Source organism: Ranitomeya variabilis, chromosome 5 (assembly GCF_051348905.1).
Source record: "Ranitomeya variabilis isolate aRanVar5 chromosome 5, aRanVar5.hap1, whole genome shotgun sequence".
NCBI classification, from domain to species: Eukaryota; Metazoa; Chordata; class Amphibia; order Anura; family Dendrobatidae; genus Ranitomeya; species Ranitomeya variabilis.
In genome coordinates, this window is record NC_135236.1 from 63,920,040 (window position 1) to 63,938,659 (window position 18,620).

At 47.4% G+C, this 18,620-nt stretch overlaps 1 protein-coding gene across 2 annotated transcripts in view; it reads right to left on the minus strand.

The window, feature by feature from the left end:
• LPAR2 (lysophosphatidic acid receptor 2) overlaps positions 1-18,620 on the minus strand; it is a 57,617-nt gene that overhangs the window by 20,054 nt on the left and 18,943 nt on the right. Inside the window, exons 1-2 of one of the 2 annotated variants that reach the window (XM_077262095.1) lie at positions 9,703-9,847; positions 4,477-5,229 (exon numbers count right to left, since the gene is read on the minus strand). In XM_077262095.1, the coding sequence (XP_077118210.1) occupies positions 4,477-5,229; positions 9,703-9,712 (763 nt within the window). In that variant the 5' untranslated portion in view covers positions 9,713-9,847. Of the gene's footprint in view, positions 1-4,476; positions 5,230-9,702; positions 9,848-18,620 lie in introns of those variants that run through there. The other variant, XM_077262096.1, reaches the window with a different exon arrangement.

The following is an 18,620-nucleotide window of genomic DNA, read 5'->3' on the forward strand; positions in this document are numbered from 1 at the left end:
CAGATGGCACTCGGACAGCACACGGATGGCCCCCGGACAGCACACGGATGGCACCTGGACAGCACACGGATGGCACTCGGACAGCACACGGATGGCCCCCGGACAGCACACGGATGGCACCTGGACAGCACACGGATGGCACCTGGACAGCACACGGATGGCACTCGGACAGCACATGGATGGCACACGGACAGCACACAAATGACACTCGGACAGCACATGGATGGCACACAGGCAGCACACAAATGGCACTCGGACAGCACATGGATGGCACACGGGCAGCACACAAATGGCACTCGGGCAGCACACGGATGGCACTTGGGCAGCACACAAATGGCACTTGGGCAGCACATGGATGGCACTCGGACAGCACACGAATGGCACTTGGGCAGCACACACAAATGGCACTTGGACAGCACACAAATGGCACTTGGGCAGCACATGGATGGCACTTGGGCAGCACACGAATGGCACTTGGGCAGCATACGAATGGCCCCCGGACAGCACTCGGACAGCACACGGATGGCACCTGGACAGCACACAAATTGCACTCGGACAGCACACGAATGGCATCCAGACAGCACACAAATGGCACTCGGACAGCACACGAATGGCATCCAGACAGCACACAAATGGCACTCGGACAGCACACGGATGGCACCCGGACAGCACACAAATGTCACTCGGACAGCACACGGATGGCACTCGGACAGCACACAAATGGCACTCGGACAGCACCCGGATGGCACCCGGACAGCACACAAATGGCACTCGGAGAGCACACGGATTGCACTTGGGCAGCACACGAATGGCACCCGGACAGCACATGGATGGCCCCGGACAGCACACGGATGGCACTCGGACAGCACACGGATGGCACTCGGACAGCACACGGATGGGACCTGGACAGCACACGAATTGCACTCGGACAGCACACAAATTGCACTCGGACAGCACACGAATGGCATCCAGACAGCACACGAATGGCATCCAGACAGCACACAAATGGCACTCGGACAGCACACGGATGGCACCCGGACAGCACACAAATGGCACTCGAGCAGCACACGGATGGCACTTGGGCAGCACATGGATGGCACTCAGACAGCACACGGATGGCACTTGGGCAGCACACGAATGGCACTTGGGCAGCATACGAATGGCCCCCGGACAGCACTCGGACAGCACACGGATGGCACCTGGACAGCACACGAATTGCACTCGGACAGCACACGAATGGCATCCAGACAGCACACAAATGGCACTCGGACAGCACACGGATGGCACCCGGACAGCACACAAATGGTACTCGGAGAGCACACGGATGGCACTCGGACAGCACACGAATGGCACTTGGGCAGCACATGGATGGCACTCGGACAACACACAAATGGCACTTGGGCAGCACACGGATGGCACTTGGGCAGCACATGAATGGCACCCGGACAGCACACGAATGGCACTTGGGAAGCACATGGATGGCACTCGGACAACACACAAATGGCACTTGGGCAGCACACGGATGGCACTTGGGCAGCACACGAATGGCACCCGGACAGCACACGAATGGCACTTGGACAGCACACGGATGTCACACGCACAGCACGCAAATGGCACTCGGGCAGCACACGGATAGCACTTGGGCAGCACATGAATGGCACCCGGACAGCACACGAATGGCACTTGGGCAGCACATGGATGGCACTCGGACAGCACAAAAATGGCACTCGGACAGCACATGGATGGCACCCGGACAGCACACAAATGGTACTCGGCGAGCACACGGATGGCACTCGGACAGCACACGGATGGCACTCGGACAGCACACGAATGGTACTTGGGCAGCACACGAATGGCACCCGGACAGTACACGGATGGCACTTGGGCAGCACATGGATGGCACTCGGACAGCACACAAATGGCACTCGGACAGCACATGGATGGCACCCGGACAGCACATAAATGGCAATCAGAGAGCACACGGATGGCACTCGGACAGCACACGAATGGTACTTGGACAGCACACGAATGGCACTTGGGCAGCACACGAATGGCACCTGGACAGCACACGGATGGCACTTGGGCAGCACACGAATGGCACTTGGGCAGCACACGGATGGCACTCGGACAGCACACGGACGGCACATGAATGGCACCCGGACAGCACACGAATGGCACTCAGGCAGCACACGGATGGCACCCGAGTGGCACTCGGACAGCACACGAATACCACCCGGACAGCACACGAATGAACCTATAGACTTGTGATGACCCTTTTCATCCATGGTGTCCGGAAAAGAACCAGACATGTGGGTAGCACCATGGATTATAATAATGACTACATGTTTTATCTGTGGATACAACACTTATGTGCAACATGGATGCCTGAATGAGGCCTAAGAGGAGCTTCCTGCACTGGGAGCTGATCGTCCGGCTGCAGTATGGTACGATGGAACACATGGAGGAGACCCCCCCATTGGTCTATTACAATCCATGTGCCATAATGGAGCATACTGCGAGGGGCTATCCTGAGCTTGGCTATTTCTGGAAGTCAGTGGAGAAAGCTGCGCATGCCTGACCACCTCCCTCCTCTGAGAGCAGCTGTCGGGCCAGGTTTGGGGTCCACATGTTCTATAGATGGCGAGGGTCCCTGAGGTGGGCTTACTTTTACTTCTATCCATCTTACTTTTCTTTTATTAAGATCAACGGGACTATAATACACCATTTATATTAGTGAGGGTCCCAGGTCACGTCCCACCTGACGTGTTCGCTCACATCCCTGCCCTGCGGTGACTCTAGAGTTTGGATCTCTACAGAAGTCACATCTTGCAGAAAGAAGTCCGCAATCAGACATATGTCACGTGCAAAGTGAAAATGTCCCCGACGTGTTTCAGTGTGAGTGTACGGGGCCGAGAGTAACACCGTACTACTGGATGATGAGCGATCACACCTCGGTGACAACATCCCGCGGCACCCACCACACCTTCCGTGACTGCGGCTGAACAATGACAGAGTCCAGGTGAACTCCTATGCTGTAACTATCAGCCCTGCAGTCTTACTGTATCTGACGGATGGAGGGACAATTTTTACATGACTGAAAGTACAGGCACCCCTTCGATCCGATGAAAAAATCCAACAGCTTTAGAAACTCATAAATTTATCGCATAAAGGCGACCCCAAAACTACGACTGATTTAACACCATCTTATTGTGCAAACCGGAAGAGAAAAATCTGAACTTTCAGCAAAAGTGGCTAAAATGGATGGCCACAATAAAGCGTAAATGCCGTTTTTATTTTTTATATAATAAATCAATAGTACACATAAAAATAAGAAAGGTATATTATAATATATCCTATCAGAGAAATCTGATTATTTCTCCTCCTGGACTGATCTCTCACTTTCATTTAATGGGTAAAATCTGTATTTCGTGAAGGCAGATCCCATTACTGGAGTAGGAGATGACAGTTGGTGCTTATAAGATTCTATGGAAAGGGGAGGAGCTAGAGACCGACACTAACATTCTCCTGCAAGTTCACAAAAAAAACGACAGTTACAGCTTTAAACTGTCATTTCAGAAGAACTTGCAGTAGAATGTCGGTGTCGGTCTCTAGCTCCTCACCCTTCCATAGAATCTTATAAGCACCAACTGTCATCTCCTATTCCAGTAATGGGATCTGCCTTCACCGAATACAGATTTTACAGAATTTACCCAAGAATTGGGAGTGAAAGATCAGTCCGGTAGGAGAAAGAAGCAGATTTTTCTGATACATATATATTACTAAGTAGCTTATTTTCAAATATACTATTGATTTATGAAATAAAAATTAAAATAACGGTTGCACTTTAAGTAATCAATATCAACTCCAATCTATCCATTCATCACTTCCCTCAATAGAAGACTTTAAGAAACAGTTAGGAAGGATAGTTGTGGTGGATCTCCAACACATCAACTTCTCAGATCTCGCAAAACATGTATCTTGGGCATGACTACTCTTTTCTTTGGCTGCCGACGAGTGTATCCCCCTAAAATTAATCATTTTCTACAACATTTGACAACAATTCAGCACAAATCCTTCTCATTTTTGAGAGATCAGTCTTTTAAAAGGAATTTTGGACAATCTACTAATTAGAAGGATGCCTTTGCAAGAACATGTCCTTCTGCCGGGAATCCCAGTGATCAGCTATGATCTGCTAGAAAACCAAGTGTTAAATTTCCCAGCAGTGCCCCCACAGGTGGAATTAGGAATGACACAATGCCCATTTAAATCAATAAGATGCCTGCCTAGAGCAGGAAAGTTCAGGTCCTCCAAAACAAAAGCTCTGGACAAGAAATGAAGATCCTAAACATAGGCCTCCCTCTATTAAATCTTTACTTGGGTGAATAAAAGGGGGTTTTCTAACCTGCACAGACCCTTTAAAGTAAAAGTATTTTTACAATACATACATAGCCTTGTCAACATAAACATATTACTTACTCAATATGATAAACACGGTCTTCATCAAGTTGATCATGGTCTCCCGGTACTTAGGATGGAAAGACGTGTGTCTGGACATCCTGGCCATCTTCCTCTTGACGTACACAAAGATATGTAGGTACACCACCATCATAATCAGGAATGCCACCAAGTTGGATACCGCCCAGAAGATGAGATAACTCCGACTGTACAGCGGGGCCATTCGCGAACATGTGTCGATGTTACAAATACAATGCCACCCAAAAGACGGGATGAGACCAAGCAGCAATGCCGTGAGCCAGATGCAAGCGATGAGTATGCAGACGCGTTGGTTGGACATCTTGCTATGGAGCTGCATGGTGAATACTGTCTGGTGCCGCTCTACGGCTATGGCCAGCAGATTGGCTACGGAGGCTGTAAGGCTTGTATCTAGTAAACTCTGTCGGAGGAGCCATGTTTTCAAAGTTAGGGTAGATGTCAGGGGACCAGTGTGGAACATGAGATATGTGTAGGCTACTCCAGCAAATAGGTCCGCCGCCGCCAGGTTTCCCAGGAGATAGTAGATGGGATAGTGGAACCTCTTGTTTATTATAATGGCAGTAATGACCAGTATGTTAGTCAGGAGGACGAAGACGCACACAGTAAGGCCTAGGCCGACCACCAGAAGGTCCTTTGACCTCCATACTTTTGTTAAGTCTTTCCCGCTCTTGTTGTAGAAGAAGCTGATACTTTCATTATAGTAACACTGGCTCATTTTAACCGGATCAGTAAATCCTGAAAAAAAAAAGGAAAAACAAATAAATTGAAAATGTACAAAAAAATCAATATGGAGACTTCTTCGGAGAAAATCCCAAAGCTTCCACATTTTACTTGTAAACTTGATTACTAATCACTGTTATTAACCAATGCCTAAAAATGTGCCAACATCTTCTCTATTTACTTGAATGAAAAGGGTATCAAAAGGGTACCCGAAGTCCGTCATACAGAGCCAATGATAGTCTAAAGGCCCCTATATACATTAGAGAGAAAATGGCCAAGCCCTCAGATTTTGAGAGGACTGGATTGCCATTTTGAAATGTATGAGGGCCTCCTGTCTCTCCACCAACGGCTGAGGTCAGGGTAGAGATGGATGAAGCATGTTGAATTTCATAACCCAATCCTTCTTTTCTTCACATTCAGAACACTTTCATGCTTGGCCAAACTGAGCTAACATGTGTACAAGAGGGACGGGAGAGACAGCTGTCAGCCATACAGCAATCTAAAGTGTATGGGGCACATCAAGAGTATGAAGGACCCAACAATAGGTACTTCTATGCCTTAAAGGACCTCCATACACATTAGATAAAGGTTGTCCAAAACTGACGATTACAGAAGGATCAGACAATCATATAATGTGTATGGAGGACCACCGACCCTCCGACAGATGTTTGTGGAGATGAGGATTGGACAGTTTCAACCTTATCCTTTTGTTCTGCAGACAAGCTTTCTTCCCTCCCAGAGAATTAGAAAGATCCTCCACCAGATTACCAGCTACCGAATCCTTCTCTGCCTTGACATCATCTGACAGGGGAGTTGGCTGATCGCACTGATATCAGCGGATTTGGCAGACTTTATTCTAAGGTGTCAGGGGGCCCTCAGACAAGGGCAAATGGAAAACAGAGACAATAGCAGCATTTTACCTCTGTCTTCCATTCCCCTGCCCCTTTCTCTACTCCTGACAACACCACAATCAAGTTCTGCAAGTTAATTAAGGCACAAACATGCAAATGAATGACACGCATCAGGAACAATGCTCAGAGTCATCTAAAATACTAAAATGGAGAAGGGACAGAAGGTTTGTCAAATGAGGTTAGGGTGAATTTACACACACAGATATCTGACCAATTCCTATCAGATTAGCTCAAAATTGGTGTCTGCAAATGGATATTTGAAGTGAACCTGCCCTGTTCCGAAACACTGCAGATATACCATCCTAGAGCTGTCTGGTTACCTTACTGAAAGCGCTGCTACCGGGAGAAAATGAACCGGCTTTCAGTCACAGAAGCGTGCAGGCCTGACTGTAGTCACTGGTCACTGTGTGTGGCAGCTGCAATCACCGTCCTGGCACTTTGATTGACAGCTCGCTCTGCAGATCATCTATGCAAAGCAAGCTGTCAATCAAAATGGTAAGGAGTGGTTACATCGGCAGCTCACAGTATAATGAGTATAATGTAGCCACTCCGTGCACACCCCTATGACCGAAAGTCGGCAGCTCCTGGGAGGAAAGAAGTTAATTTTCCAGTAGCTGCACTTTCAGTAAGGGGGCCAGGCAGCATTGTAACGCTGTTATCCTGCAGATTGATCCTATATCTGCAGGTAAATAGCATTTTGGGGCATGACAAGATTTCCCTTGACTGAAAGCTGTCTCATCGGCCAGAAAATTGGTATGACGTTCTTAAAATTGTGTCTGCTGAACACAATGATTGTAGCGTATAAACAGATATCTAAAAGACAACCTCATCCCAAGTAACAGGAAGGTTTCATCCATGGGTGTAAATGGAGAAGTTCAGATCAATTTCATTATCTGTGAGGCTGTTGAGTTTTGTGTCAGGAAGCTGCAGCCAGTTCGTATATCACGGTCCATATACGATATCTTAATTCGGTCTTAGAGTTGAAGATTCCCAACAACTGGAGAACCACCATTCAGAAACCGTGTATGTACTGCATAAAGGTGGAAGGTGAGTTGTAGATTCCCAACCACAAGACAACCACAAGTCGAAGACCATGTATGTATTGCACAAAGGTGGGAGATTAGTTGTAGATGCCCAATTACCGCAGAACCACCAGTCGGAGACCATGTATGTACTGCACAAAAGTGGCAGGTGTGTTGTAGATTCCCAACTACCAGAGAACCACCAGTCGGAGACCACGTAAGTACTGCACAAAGGTTGGAAGGTGAGTTGTAGACTCCCAATCACCAGAGAAGCACCAGTCAGAGACTGTATGTAATGCACAAAGGGGGCAGGGGAGTTGTAGATTCCCAACTACCCGAGAACAATCAGTCGGAGACCAGGTATGCCATGCACAAAGGTGGCAGGTGAGTTGTAGATTCCCAACTACCCGAGAACCATCAGTCAGAGACCAGGTATGTACTGCACAAATATGACAGGTCCTGCATGCTCTTTTAAGCGAAAGGGGACAAACCCGACCTGAGGACCCATTTATGAATGTTAATAGATATCTAGAAAAGCCTTTGTCTAACCAGACAAGAACAGTGGGACATCATGGGGACAGACAATGATTAGACACAACAGTAGCCGCACACAAGAGATAAGATTGGAGGTGACTGCCCGGCTCCATAGTACACATATCTATCTTCTAGAGGCCGGGGAGGTGCAGTAATCACATTTTCTGTCTACACCAAGGGTTTCCAACCTGTGCGACATGCTGGGATTAGTCGTTTCACAACCTAAGCTAACATACAATGCCTGGAATATTATTATCTCTCCTGTATATGTATGTAAATAGTTCTGGCATTTACATTTATCTGTAAAAGAACACTATGGTTGAATTGACTGGCTGATAACAGAGAAAGTAGATTGCAGTACAGAAAAGAGAGCAAACCTCGAGAGACTACATATTTCTCGAGGTGCAAAATTTGCATTTAGTCCCATACAAGCAACTAGTATTGATGAATGACAAGACAAACAGAAACTAATAGTGGTGAAATGTGCATTCACCATGTATATGAGTGGGAAGCAGGAGGGGCTCATTACCAGAGAACTACCAAACAACCCTTTCCCATAATAGCCTACAGCAACACATAGGATTCACTGGAAGTTGGCAGGAAATCCACAATGGTTGCTCAAACCAAGAAGTAAAAGCGCTCAGCCTCCCCCACGGGCAAAATAGTGTAGCGCTGCACTCTATGGCACAAACTTAAAGGGAACCTGTCACCCCCAAAATCGAAGGTGAGCTAATCCCACCAGAATCAGGGGCTTATCTACAGCATTCTACACCCCCGATGTATCCTGAAAGATGAGAAAAAGAGGATAGATTATACTCACCCAGGGCGGTCCCGGTCTGGTTCTGGTCCGATAAGCGTCGCGGTCCGGTCCTGGGCCTCCCATCTTCATCAGATGATGTCCTCTTCTTGTCTTCACGCTGCGGCTCCGGTGCAGGCATACTTTGTCTGTCCTGTTGAGGGCAGAGCAAAGTACTGCAGTGCGTAGGCGCTGGGCCTCTCTGACATTTCCCGGCGCCTGCGCACTGCCGTACTTTGCCCTCAACAGGACAGACAAAGTATGCCTGCACCGGAGCGTGAAGACAAGAAGAGGACGTCATCGTAAGAAGATGGGAGGCCCCGGACCGGACCGCGACACTCATCAGACCGGACCGCCCCTGGGTGAGTATAATCTAACCTCTTTTTCTCATCTTTCAGGTAACATCGGGGGTTTATCTACAGCATTACAGAATGCTGTAGATAAGCCCCTGATGCTGGTGGGCTTAGCTCACCTTCGATTTTGGGGGTGACAGGTTCCCTTTAAGAGATGGGTCTCAGGACCTTACAACCACTACAACATATAAAAAATTATTTAATGGTTTAGTTCCATTTTATAGGAAGTCTCCAGACCAAATAAATACTAGTGCAGGACCTGAGGGGGCAGGACATGGTTGTGAGAGCACAGTCCCTGAGCCATGCTCCAAACCCCCCGGGGCCCTACAGTAAGTATACCATAAATATTCCCGTTTTGCCTGGGATGCTCCTTTAAAAAAAACTCAAAAAATCCTATTCAGAAGTATCTTAAAAATAAGAATATGACACAAATCATGCTGACAAAAGAGCGAGACTTGGCTGAACCTACACACCAATGTACATTTCTTCACACGGCTCATAATAACCTACATACAGATAAAGACACAGCTCTATATATATATATATATATATATATATATATATAATGTATTACACCTACAATGACCTCCGATCTGTTACCTCCTGTATCCCTTCCCTTACTACAAGAAGCCTCTGCCACCAAATACTGATCGCTGCCTCCCCAACATCCCATTTGCTTCGCTACAACCATGGTGAGTGGTGACCCAAAGACCTTGGAGCAGACCCTTTGAAGTTGGTTTCTCCTTCCCCTCTGGACTCAGCGCCCCTCCCAGTCCACTCCTATGTCCTATACTACAAGGTGTAGCTTCTCCCTACACTGTCCTTCTCTATCCATACCCCAATCTTCTATGACCATTCAGCTCTACTCTTACCACTGTTCATGCAGGTAGAAGTCACCCTGTAGTTGCCCTCGGCTCCTTCCGTCCTTCCATTAGGTCCCAACAAGCAGCATCTCCTCCCCCAGTGAGGTACACAGCATAACTCCTGATATACAAGCCACTGCCTGCCGGTACAGTCCTGATTATTTCCAAATACCAGCTACCAGTAAGGTGTGACAGGAGGGAGGAACTCACCTTTGCAGAAGAGCACACCTCTCTGTCTATGCTCAGGTTACAGTTAACACAATCCTGACTGGAAAAGACATTAGGACAACCTGTGCAAATCTGTCTGATGGGACCACACTGTATAAGGTTCCTTAGCACATTGGCACAGGCCACCATGGGATATGAGACTGAACCATGCAGGGTCCTTCAGCCCAATTGATGACAATGTTCACTAATGTAGTAGTAAGACACAGGACTGTGCTATGCATGGTTCCTCAAACCAATGGATGAGTGGGTACTACATCAGTGGATCACAACACTACAACATGCATGTTCCCTCAGCCTGATGGATGGCAATATTCACTAAGTAACATAGTAGTAGGACACAGGACTGTGCTATGCATGGTTCCTCAACCCAATGGACGAGTACGGTAAGTACTACATCAGTAGATAACAAGACTACACCATGCATGTTCTCTAAAAATAAAAGTTACCATGTAACAACAACGAAGTACAAGACTGAACCCCGCATGGTCCTTAAGTTCAATGGATGGCAAAAATTCACCAAGTAGTGTAGTAGTGGGTCAAATGTCTGCAAAAAAATCAGACATGTCCAAATTGGTCAGAGTCACCACTCAAAATACGAGTCTATAAGTCCATAAACATGAACATCATGGACAGCACAGTTATGCCAGCCGTCTACATTTCCTCAGCTCAATGAAAAGCAAAAGCCCTCATGTAACCTACCAGTGGACTATGAAAATTGCATGGTCCCCAGTCCACGGCATAACAAGTGTAGTGGTCGGCTATGAGACTGCAGTAAGCATTGTCTTCCAACCAACTGCCTGGTAATAGTCATGATGTAGCATAGCGGTGGGCTAGGACACCGCACCATGCAGTTTCTCAGCCCATCGTAAGGTGATATCAACCACCTAGCATAGAAGTGAACTATGAGATTGCAGCCCACGTATCTCCGCAGCCCATTTTACAGTAAAAGTCACCATGGGGTACAGCAGGAAGAAAGCGACACCACGATTTCTATGAAAGACCGCTCTTGGTCGAAACGTTGGACCATATCTGATTAACTCCTTGCCGGATAAAATAAATAACACTGCAGCAAGACCTAAAGTCTCATTTTCTTTCGTGGTGCTAAGGTTTCCACTTCGACACTGCTAAAACGGCAGGTAAGTATACAGTAGGTGTTTTTATTTTAACGGGGCAAACACTTGGTAGATTGATAAGTGGTTGTTCTAGTAGCGGACAACCTCTTTAATGGCAAAAGTGTACACACTAATTAAACACTGCTGGAAATCTGATGAAAATTGTTACGTTTTTATGATGTCTGAAAACAAAAATGGACGTCTGACTGACCGGGTGCATTTACACTGGAAGATTATTGGAAATGAGAGTTCCTAGGGATCCCTCATCATTGGGCAAATAGGCAGCTGTTTACCAGATGAATGAACAAAACGCTCAGGCTCATTCTGGGTAGCACATTGACATCGCCATGTGTAAGGGTATGTGCACACGTCAGGATTTCTTGCAGAAAATTCCTGAAGAAAACCGGACATTTTCTGCAAGAAATCCGCACGGGTTTTTTTCGAATTTTTCTCGCGTTTCACGCGTTTTTTCCCCAATGCATTAAATAGCGGGAAACACGCGGAAAATCCGCAAAATTAATGAACATGCTGCGTTTTTTTCGGGGAAAAAAACACATCATGTGCACAAAAATTGCGGAATACATTCTAACTGATGGGATACATATGTCTGCGTTTTTTATGCTTTTTTATCTCGTTTTTATAGCGAAAAAACACGAAAAAAATGCAACGTGTGCACACAGCCTAAACAGGACAAGTGCTGCTGAGAAAAATGATACTCCATGCGGACAGAACAATCATGGTAACGCATGGGAACCACCGATCAGGTTGCATGCCGTGGTCGATCAGCAGTCCTTGGTAACGGCCACAATCGTTTAGTGGAAGAACCCCTGTACACATCAGTTGAATGTTGTCGAAAACAGACATTTTCAACCATATCGAACAATTGTCGGCTGCCTCGGTGAAGTGAACAAACGTTGGCCGACCGATGAACATTCACTGTTGTCTTGGAGATTGATTAGGAATCATGTCGTTATTCGGCTGATCACTGGCTTTATTATTGGCCGATGGAGTCTGAGATGCTTTTTTTTACCTCCAGCGATTGCTCGTTCGCCAGTCCATCTTTGTTTAATGTGTATGGGGCCTTTACTCTTCCCCACAGCAGTGCAGGGACTCGGCATTTCTCATGTTCTCGGTCTCTCGTTCCGATTCACGTGCTCAGTAATGTGGCAGGAAAGTCATTTCTGCTACTTCCCCTGTGATTCCACGCAGTGACACAGTCTCGCCATGAAGCATGTGCACGACACATTGGGCCGGTAATTCCCTCTGAAGGTGGCACAGAAAATCACCATCACAAAGGTTTCCTGTGTGATGACAATGTTAATCCTTTAAGGGCATATGCCGGATGAGGGTTGACTGTTGTGAACCCCACTGTTTGCTAAAATGAAGTCACAGCGACACAACCAAAGCTCTGGTGCTCATATTTCTTGTCAGTTCTGCAACTATAGAAGCCTCTGAGATCCACATCATCTCCATGAATACACCATGTGCAACACTACAATAGAGCGCCACACCAGTGCACAGGTGGTGTGCGGTATTGCAGCTCAATCTCATTTACTTTAATAGAGTTGAATTGGAAACTGTGTGACGGATATGCCTCTGTTTCAATGAGTGGTCATTCTTTGCGCTGTACAACTCATTAAGACAAACGAGGTGGCACGCATCAACTTTATATTCTGTTGGTCACTATATGAAATCATAGCTATCCGGAGGTACAATGGGGTCCATACAGCTCCCGGTCACTGCCCGCAGCCACGTTTCACTACAGCCAGTTATTAGCTGCAGTCGTCACATATCTGTGTCGTGATGTCATTGTCGAAGGAGGATGTCCAGAGAGAAGCATCAGAACTGGAGTGCTGGCAATCTATAAGGTGGATTTGAATTACTTAGTTCTTTTATAACCTTTTAAGCTTTTTTTTCAATTCATGGCTAGACAACCCTTTCAAACAGGTTGTCCAAGAAGGATTGGTCATTGGTATCAGATCGGTGGGAATCTGGCAACTGTTAGCCGATTTCACAGGTGATGGTGGTGGTGCTGGGTATCGGGCTCTGCCTATCTGATAATGATATCGATTTTTAAGGAAAGGCTATCAATGTCAAAAGTCTGGAGAACCCCTTTACTTCAGTGTGCTCCCTACAAAACAATCGGGGCCACTTGTGAGCCCTCAAGATAAAATGCTTTAATTGTTTCTAGGCAACTTTATGGGGGCATTAAAAGCCCTTATACAGATTAGACTAAAGTCGGGCGAACCCAGTCAAAAGTCTAATGTAGTGTATGGGGGCCCTTTGATTCCCTTTGCATTTTGTAGGGGAGAGAAGGTTTGGAACGGTGTCATTCCAATGGCCGAACCTTTTGTTCTCCCTGCAGATGAACTGCTGACAGAGGACACTGGTGAAGGATCTCTCAGAGAGGGCACAAGACCACTCCGGAGAGCGTTCCTGTGTATGGGGGAGTCGAGAAGATAGCTACTTGTTGTTGGCCAAAAAATCATTCAGCCATTGAATGTGTGTGGGGCCGTAGGGTACTGTCACACAGTGCAATTACGATCGCTACGACGGTACGATTCGTGACGTTCTAGCAATATCGTTACGATATCGCAGTGTCTGACACGCAGCAGCGATCAGGGACCCTGCTGAGAATCGTACGTCGTAGCAGATCGTTTGAAACTTTCTTTCGTCGCTGGATCTCCCGCTGTCATCGCTGGATCGTTGTGTGTGACAGCGATCCAGCGATGCGTTCGCTGGTAACCAGGGTAAACATCGGGTTACTAAGCGCAGGGCCGTGCTTAGTAACCCGATGTTTACCGTGGTTACCAGCGTAAAAGTAAAAAAAAAAAAACAGTACATACTCACCATCTGATGTCTGTCAGGTCCCTTGCAGTCTGCTTCCCGCTCTGACTGTGAGCGCCGGCCGGAAAGTGAGAGCAGATCACAGCGGTGACGTCACCGCTGCGCTCTGCTCTCACTGTACGGCTGCACTCAGTCAGAGCGGGAAGCAGACTGCAAGGGACCTGACGGACATCAGATGGTGAGTATGTACTGTTTGTTTTTTTTTACTTTTACGCTGGTAACCACGGTAAACATCGGGTTACTAAGCGCGGCCCTGCGCTTAGTAACCCGATGTTTACCGTGGTTACCAGTGAACCTCGGCATCGCTCCAGCGCCGTGATTGCAAAGTGTGACCGCAGTCTACGACGCTGGAGCGATACTCATACGACGCTGCGACGTCACGGATCGTGCCGTCGTAGCGACGAAAATGGCACTGTGTGACAGTACCCTTATAGCAAGACCTAGAATTTAAGGCTAGAGTCCCAATGACTAATCCAAGACGGCACAATTCCCAGTAATAACATGGATCATGTTACTGTAACCAGCGGGATCTGGACAATCCTGTGGTGTTTATCTGACCACTGCTGATCTCCAGAATAAAGGCCCCGTCTCACTAAGCGATTTACCAACGATCACGACCAGCGATATGACCTGGCCGTGATCGTTGGTAAGTCGCTGTGTGGTCGCTGGGGAGCTGTCACACAGACCGCTCTCCCCAGCGACCAACGATCAGGGGAACGACTTCGGCATCGTTGAAACTGTCTTCAACGATGCCGAAGTCCCCCTGCAGCACCCGGGTAACCAGGGTAAACATCGGGTTACTAAGCGCAGGGCCGCGCTTAGTAACCCGATGTTTACCCTGGTTACCAAAAAAAACAAACACTACATACTCGCCTTTCGGTGTCCAGGTCCCTTGCCGTCTGCTTCCTGCTCTGACTGAGCCGCCGTACTGTGAGAGCAGAGCGCAGCGGTGACGTCACTGCTGTGCTCTCACTTCTCACTGTACGGCCGGGAGTCAGTGAGAGCAGGAAGCAGACGGCAAGGGACACCGAAAGGCGAGTATGTAGTGTTTGTTTTTTTTGGTAACCAGGGTAAACATCGGGTTACTAAGCGCGGCCCTGCGCTTAGTAACCCGATGTTTACCCTGGTTACCAGTGAAGACATCGCTGGATCGGTGTCACACACACCGATTCAGCGATGTCAGCGGGGCCTCAACGACCAAAAAAAGGTCCAGGCCATTCTGACACGACCAGCGATCTCGCAGCAGGGGCCTGATCGCTGGTACGTGTCACACATAGCGAGATCGCTATGGAGGTCGCTGTTGCGTCACAAAACTTGTGACTCAGCAGCGATCTCGCTAGCGATCTCGCTATGTGAGACGGGGCCTTAACAAAGGCCCGGCCTCTAGTCACAGACTTATCTGATGCTCCTAACCCTCACAAAGCCATTATCCAAACAGCCCTGATAAAGGCCGCAGATAAATGGGGGGCTGCAGGTCGGATCCTTTGTATATAAAGTGTGTCAGGGATTGTAATAAATATCATCAGCATGAGACACCTCATTACTTACTACAATGTTTACTCTAGATTAGCACAGGGACAATCATGACTGTGGAAAACAACTAAAAAACATAGTAAATTCACAAAAAATAAGCCAAAAATTCCACCATACACATTAAATGAGTATCTGGCAACCTAGCCAATTGAAGGTGGCCCCCTACTAGCCACCATACACATCAGATAAATGTATTGAATGTACTAGCCATTCCATGGCGAGAGTAGCCAACCATATAACATGTATGGGGCCGCTTGAAGGATTGAACATGTTGAATTTCAATCCTTTAGTTCTGGATGATGAGCTGCCACCATAGTTGTCTGGCAGCTGCTTACCCCTCTCTACACATGCAATTAACATGCATGCTCGGCTGAGTAGCGAGTGCTGGTACATGGGGAAGTCAAAAAGACCATGTGCCAGGCCGTTATCTAAGGTGTATGGGCTCCTTACTTCTCCTTTCCTCCCTCTCAATAAGTCTCAATAAGCTGACCATCTAATGTGTATGGGGTCTCTCGAGACTTCCTGACAGAAGGAGAGGATCGAGTAGGTTTTGGGTTTTTTTTCATGTAGAAGTTGTCCACTGTTTTAACATCGATGGCTTAAGAATCAATGTTAAAGTAGTAGACAACCTCTTTAATAAGCTGCCGCCTGAGGTATCTAGTAATGGCTTTCTTCCCTCTTCCTATTGAAAACACCAGAGCACTCAGCCAATCCAGTATATGGTGGGAGAGATAGCTCTCGGCTAAAATGGCGGTTTGGCCAACAGTGTATGAGCCACCATATGTGTCCTAGGAGTTCAAACATGCCTTCCTAACAACTGGCTGCAGCAGGAGCCTCCCCCCACTTTGATTTGACTGAAGTAGGACCACTAGCGTTCACATGCCATGTATGGCATTGCAGGAGTTAATCTGTAACAGCAGACCCAACCTGTAGACAGATCAGCTCCGTTGTTTCTGATCGAAAGCATCCATGTTTTTCTCGTCCTTTACGATCATTTTACTAAGCACTTTTCCAGAGATGTATCCCCAGAACTGTAGGGGTCCCAGACCCTCTTGTTATACGGCGCTCTACAGATCCCCATATAGCTGCCCGCAGGCTTTGGGCACAAACCTATAATTTGAATACTAAGTGGAACTCTTGATTTTGGGTTTTGCAGTCACGCCACCAATAATCATCTGAAAGTGGTCTCGAAAGAAGGATTATTTTTGTTCTGCTTCTTACAAGTGCTTTAATTTCATCTGGTATGGGAAGTAGTTAACTGGTAAGGAGCCCCGAGGCTCTGAGCTGCGGTGGGTATGAAATGAGTGTGCTTTGTATATCCACATCCACAGATGCTGTACATTGAAAGCCTGTTTACATTACACTTATCCAGAGCAGATGTTCCCCCAGACAACGATATAGAGACACCTACACAAAACATCCGCCGCCATGATAGTGTCTTCTCTAATAACTGTACTTTACCAGTAAACCACGCCACTCCGACCTAAAGCTGTTAGACTACAACTCACAGCAAGTGCTGAGGCTGCCCATACAGAACAGTGATTGGCGCTCGTTAGGCCCACTTGACCCCGCGTTGATCAGGAGGTGGGGTATGTATGATAGTTCATACCTCCTGCTACCAGTTTCACAGGACATCTCACCAAATGTGAGATGTGTTGACTGCTGGCTGATCTCTGGGCGCGCGACAGGGAGCGAGCACCTCTTAAATAATAGGCCCTGGATACAAAATAGCTAGCAGTCAGCCGGACGACATCTACTTTCCTCCAACTTCCCCATACGCAGGAGTATTCAAATGAACTCTCCCGTGTTCTCTATGAGACTCCTCTTATTTCCTGGAGATATCGGACATACCAGATCCTTCTCTCGAGAGGGAAGCCATCATATACATTAGAATGTCGTCCGATCCTGTCGAAATCAAAGTCTTATGTGAAGTCTAATGTGTGGGGGCCTTTATTCCAAGTTAGGCAAGTTATCACCAATCCACTGATCGTTGGGGGGGTCTTGAGGCTCTGAAGTGCATGCGTTTGCTCTGTTAATACGGGGCTATCTCTGGCAGTCCTACCGACAATGACTGGAGCAGTTGTGCGCACTGGGGCACATGCACAATAACAATTTCATTCTAAAGGTCCCCATACATTGTAGATGAAAGCGGCCGTACCTGCCGATCTCGGATAGATGTGATGGGGAAAATAGGGAAAGCTCTATTCAGTGAGGTTCCCAACAGTCAGACTCCCAGCAATCAGCAAGTTATCACCTATACTGTGCTTAAGTGATAACTTGCCCAGTTGGAAAAAACCCTCAAAGGAGTAATTTGGGACTTTGGAGGCTAAGAACTTACCAACTGGTATCTGCTAACTACCTGCCTGTTCCGCTGTCACGGTACTTTTGCAGGATTTCTCGGGGACAGGGGCTTCTCTATCCCTCACACTGGGGGTCGCCCCAGTCTATCCCTGTCTCCCAGATTACCCCGGAGATGCCGGAGTCACGTGCCTTGCTATGCTCCTGACTTACCCTTACCACCCAGGATGGTGTGAGGCCGAAGTGTTTAGGATTACACTAACCAGACAGACAAGGGAAGACATATAGGGATAAATGAAAACTGCAGTCATACAAAACACACTCACCAAACAACAGAGTGGAACACAGGGTACGGTAAGGTAGGTGAAACTAAATAGGAGAGGATGAGGATGAACACGCAAAAAAACACAATGCAGAAATCGCCAAAACAACTCTCCAAACGCCAATTCCAAACAAGAGAACAACTGCTCCAACTCCAAACCAGGCAGAATGAACTATCACTGGCAATTCCCAAATGCCAGTGACGAGCATATATACCAGAGGGGAGTGTCCAACACAGAACAGCTCAGGCAATCCATGATGGAGAGCTCCAGGAGATAAACTGAACTGATTAACCCTAGCAATGCTAGAGCAAAGAAAACTTGCACTTGCTGAAGCAGTTCTAAACTGCGTAGGAGTTCGGGTAACTAGACGCCAATATCTCCTGGACCCCACTCTGTTGCGGTATCCCTGTGACATCTGCCATGCAACGATATGTTCTGGCTGAGGCGGCAATTGTCCTGCTTCATTTAACCTCAAATCAGCAGAGCAGCTCTTTCACTTCCATTCTGCTCTATTCACAGGGCGTCACTGCCGACATCACACTGATTGACTGTCTGCTCCCCGCAGGTAGGCAGAGGGGAGCCGGCT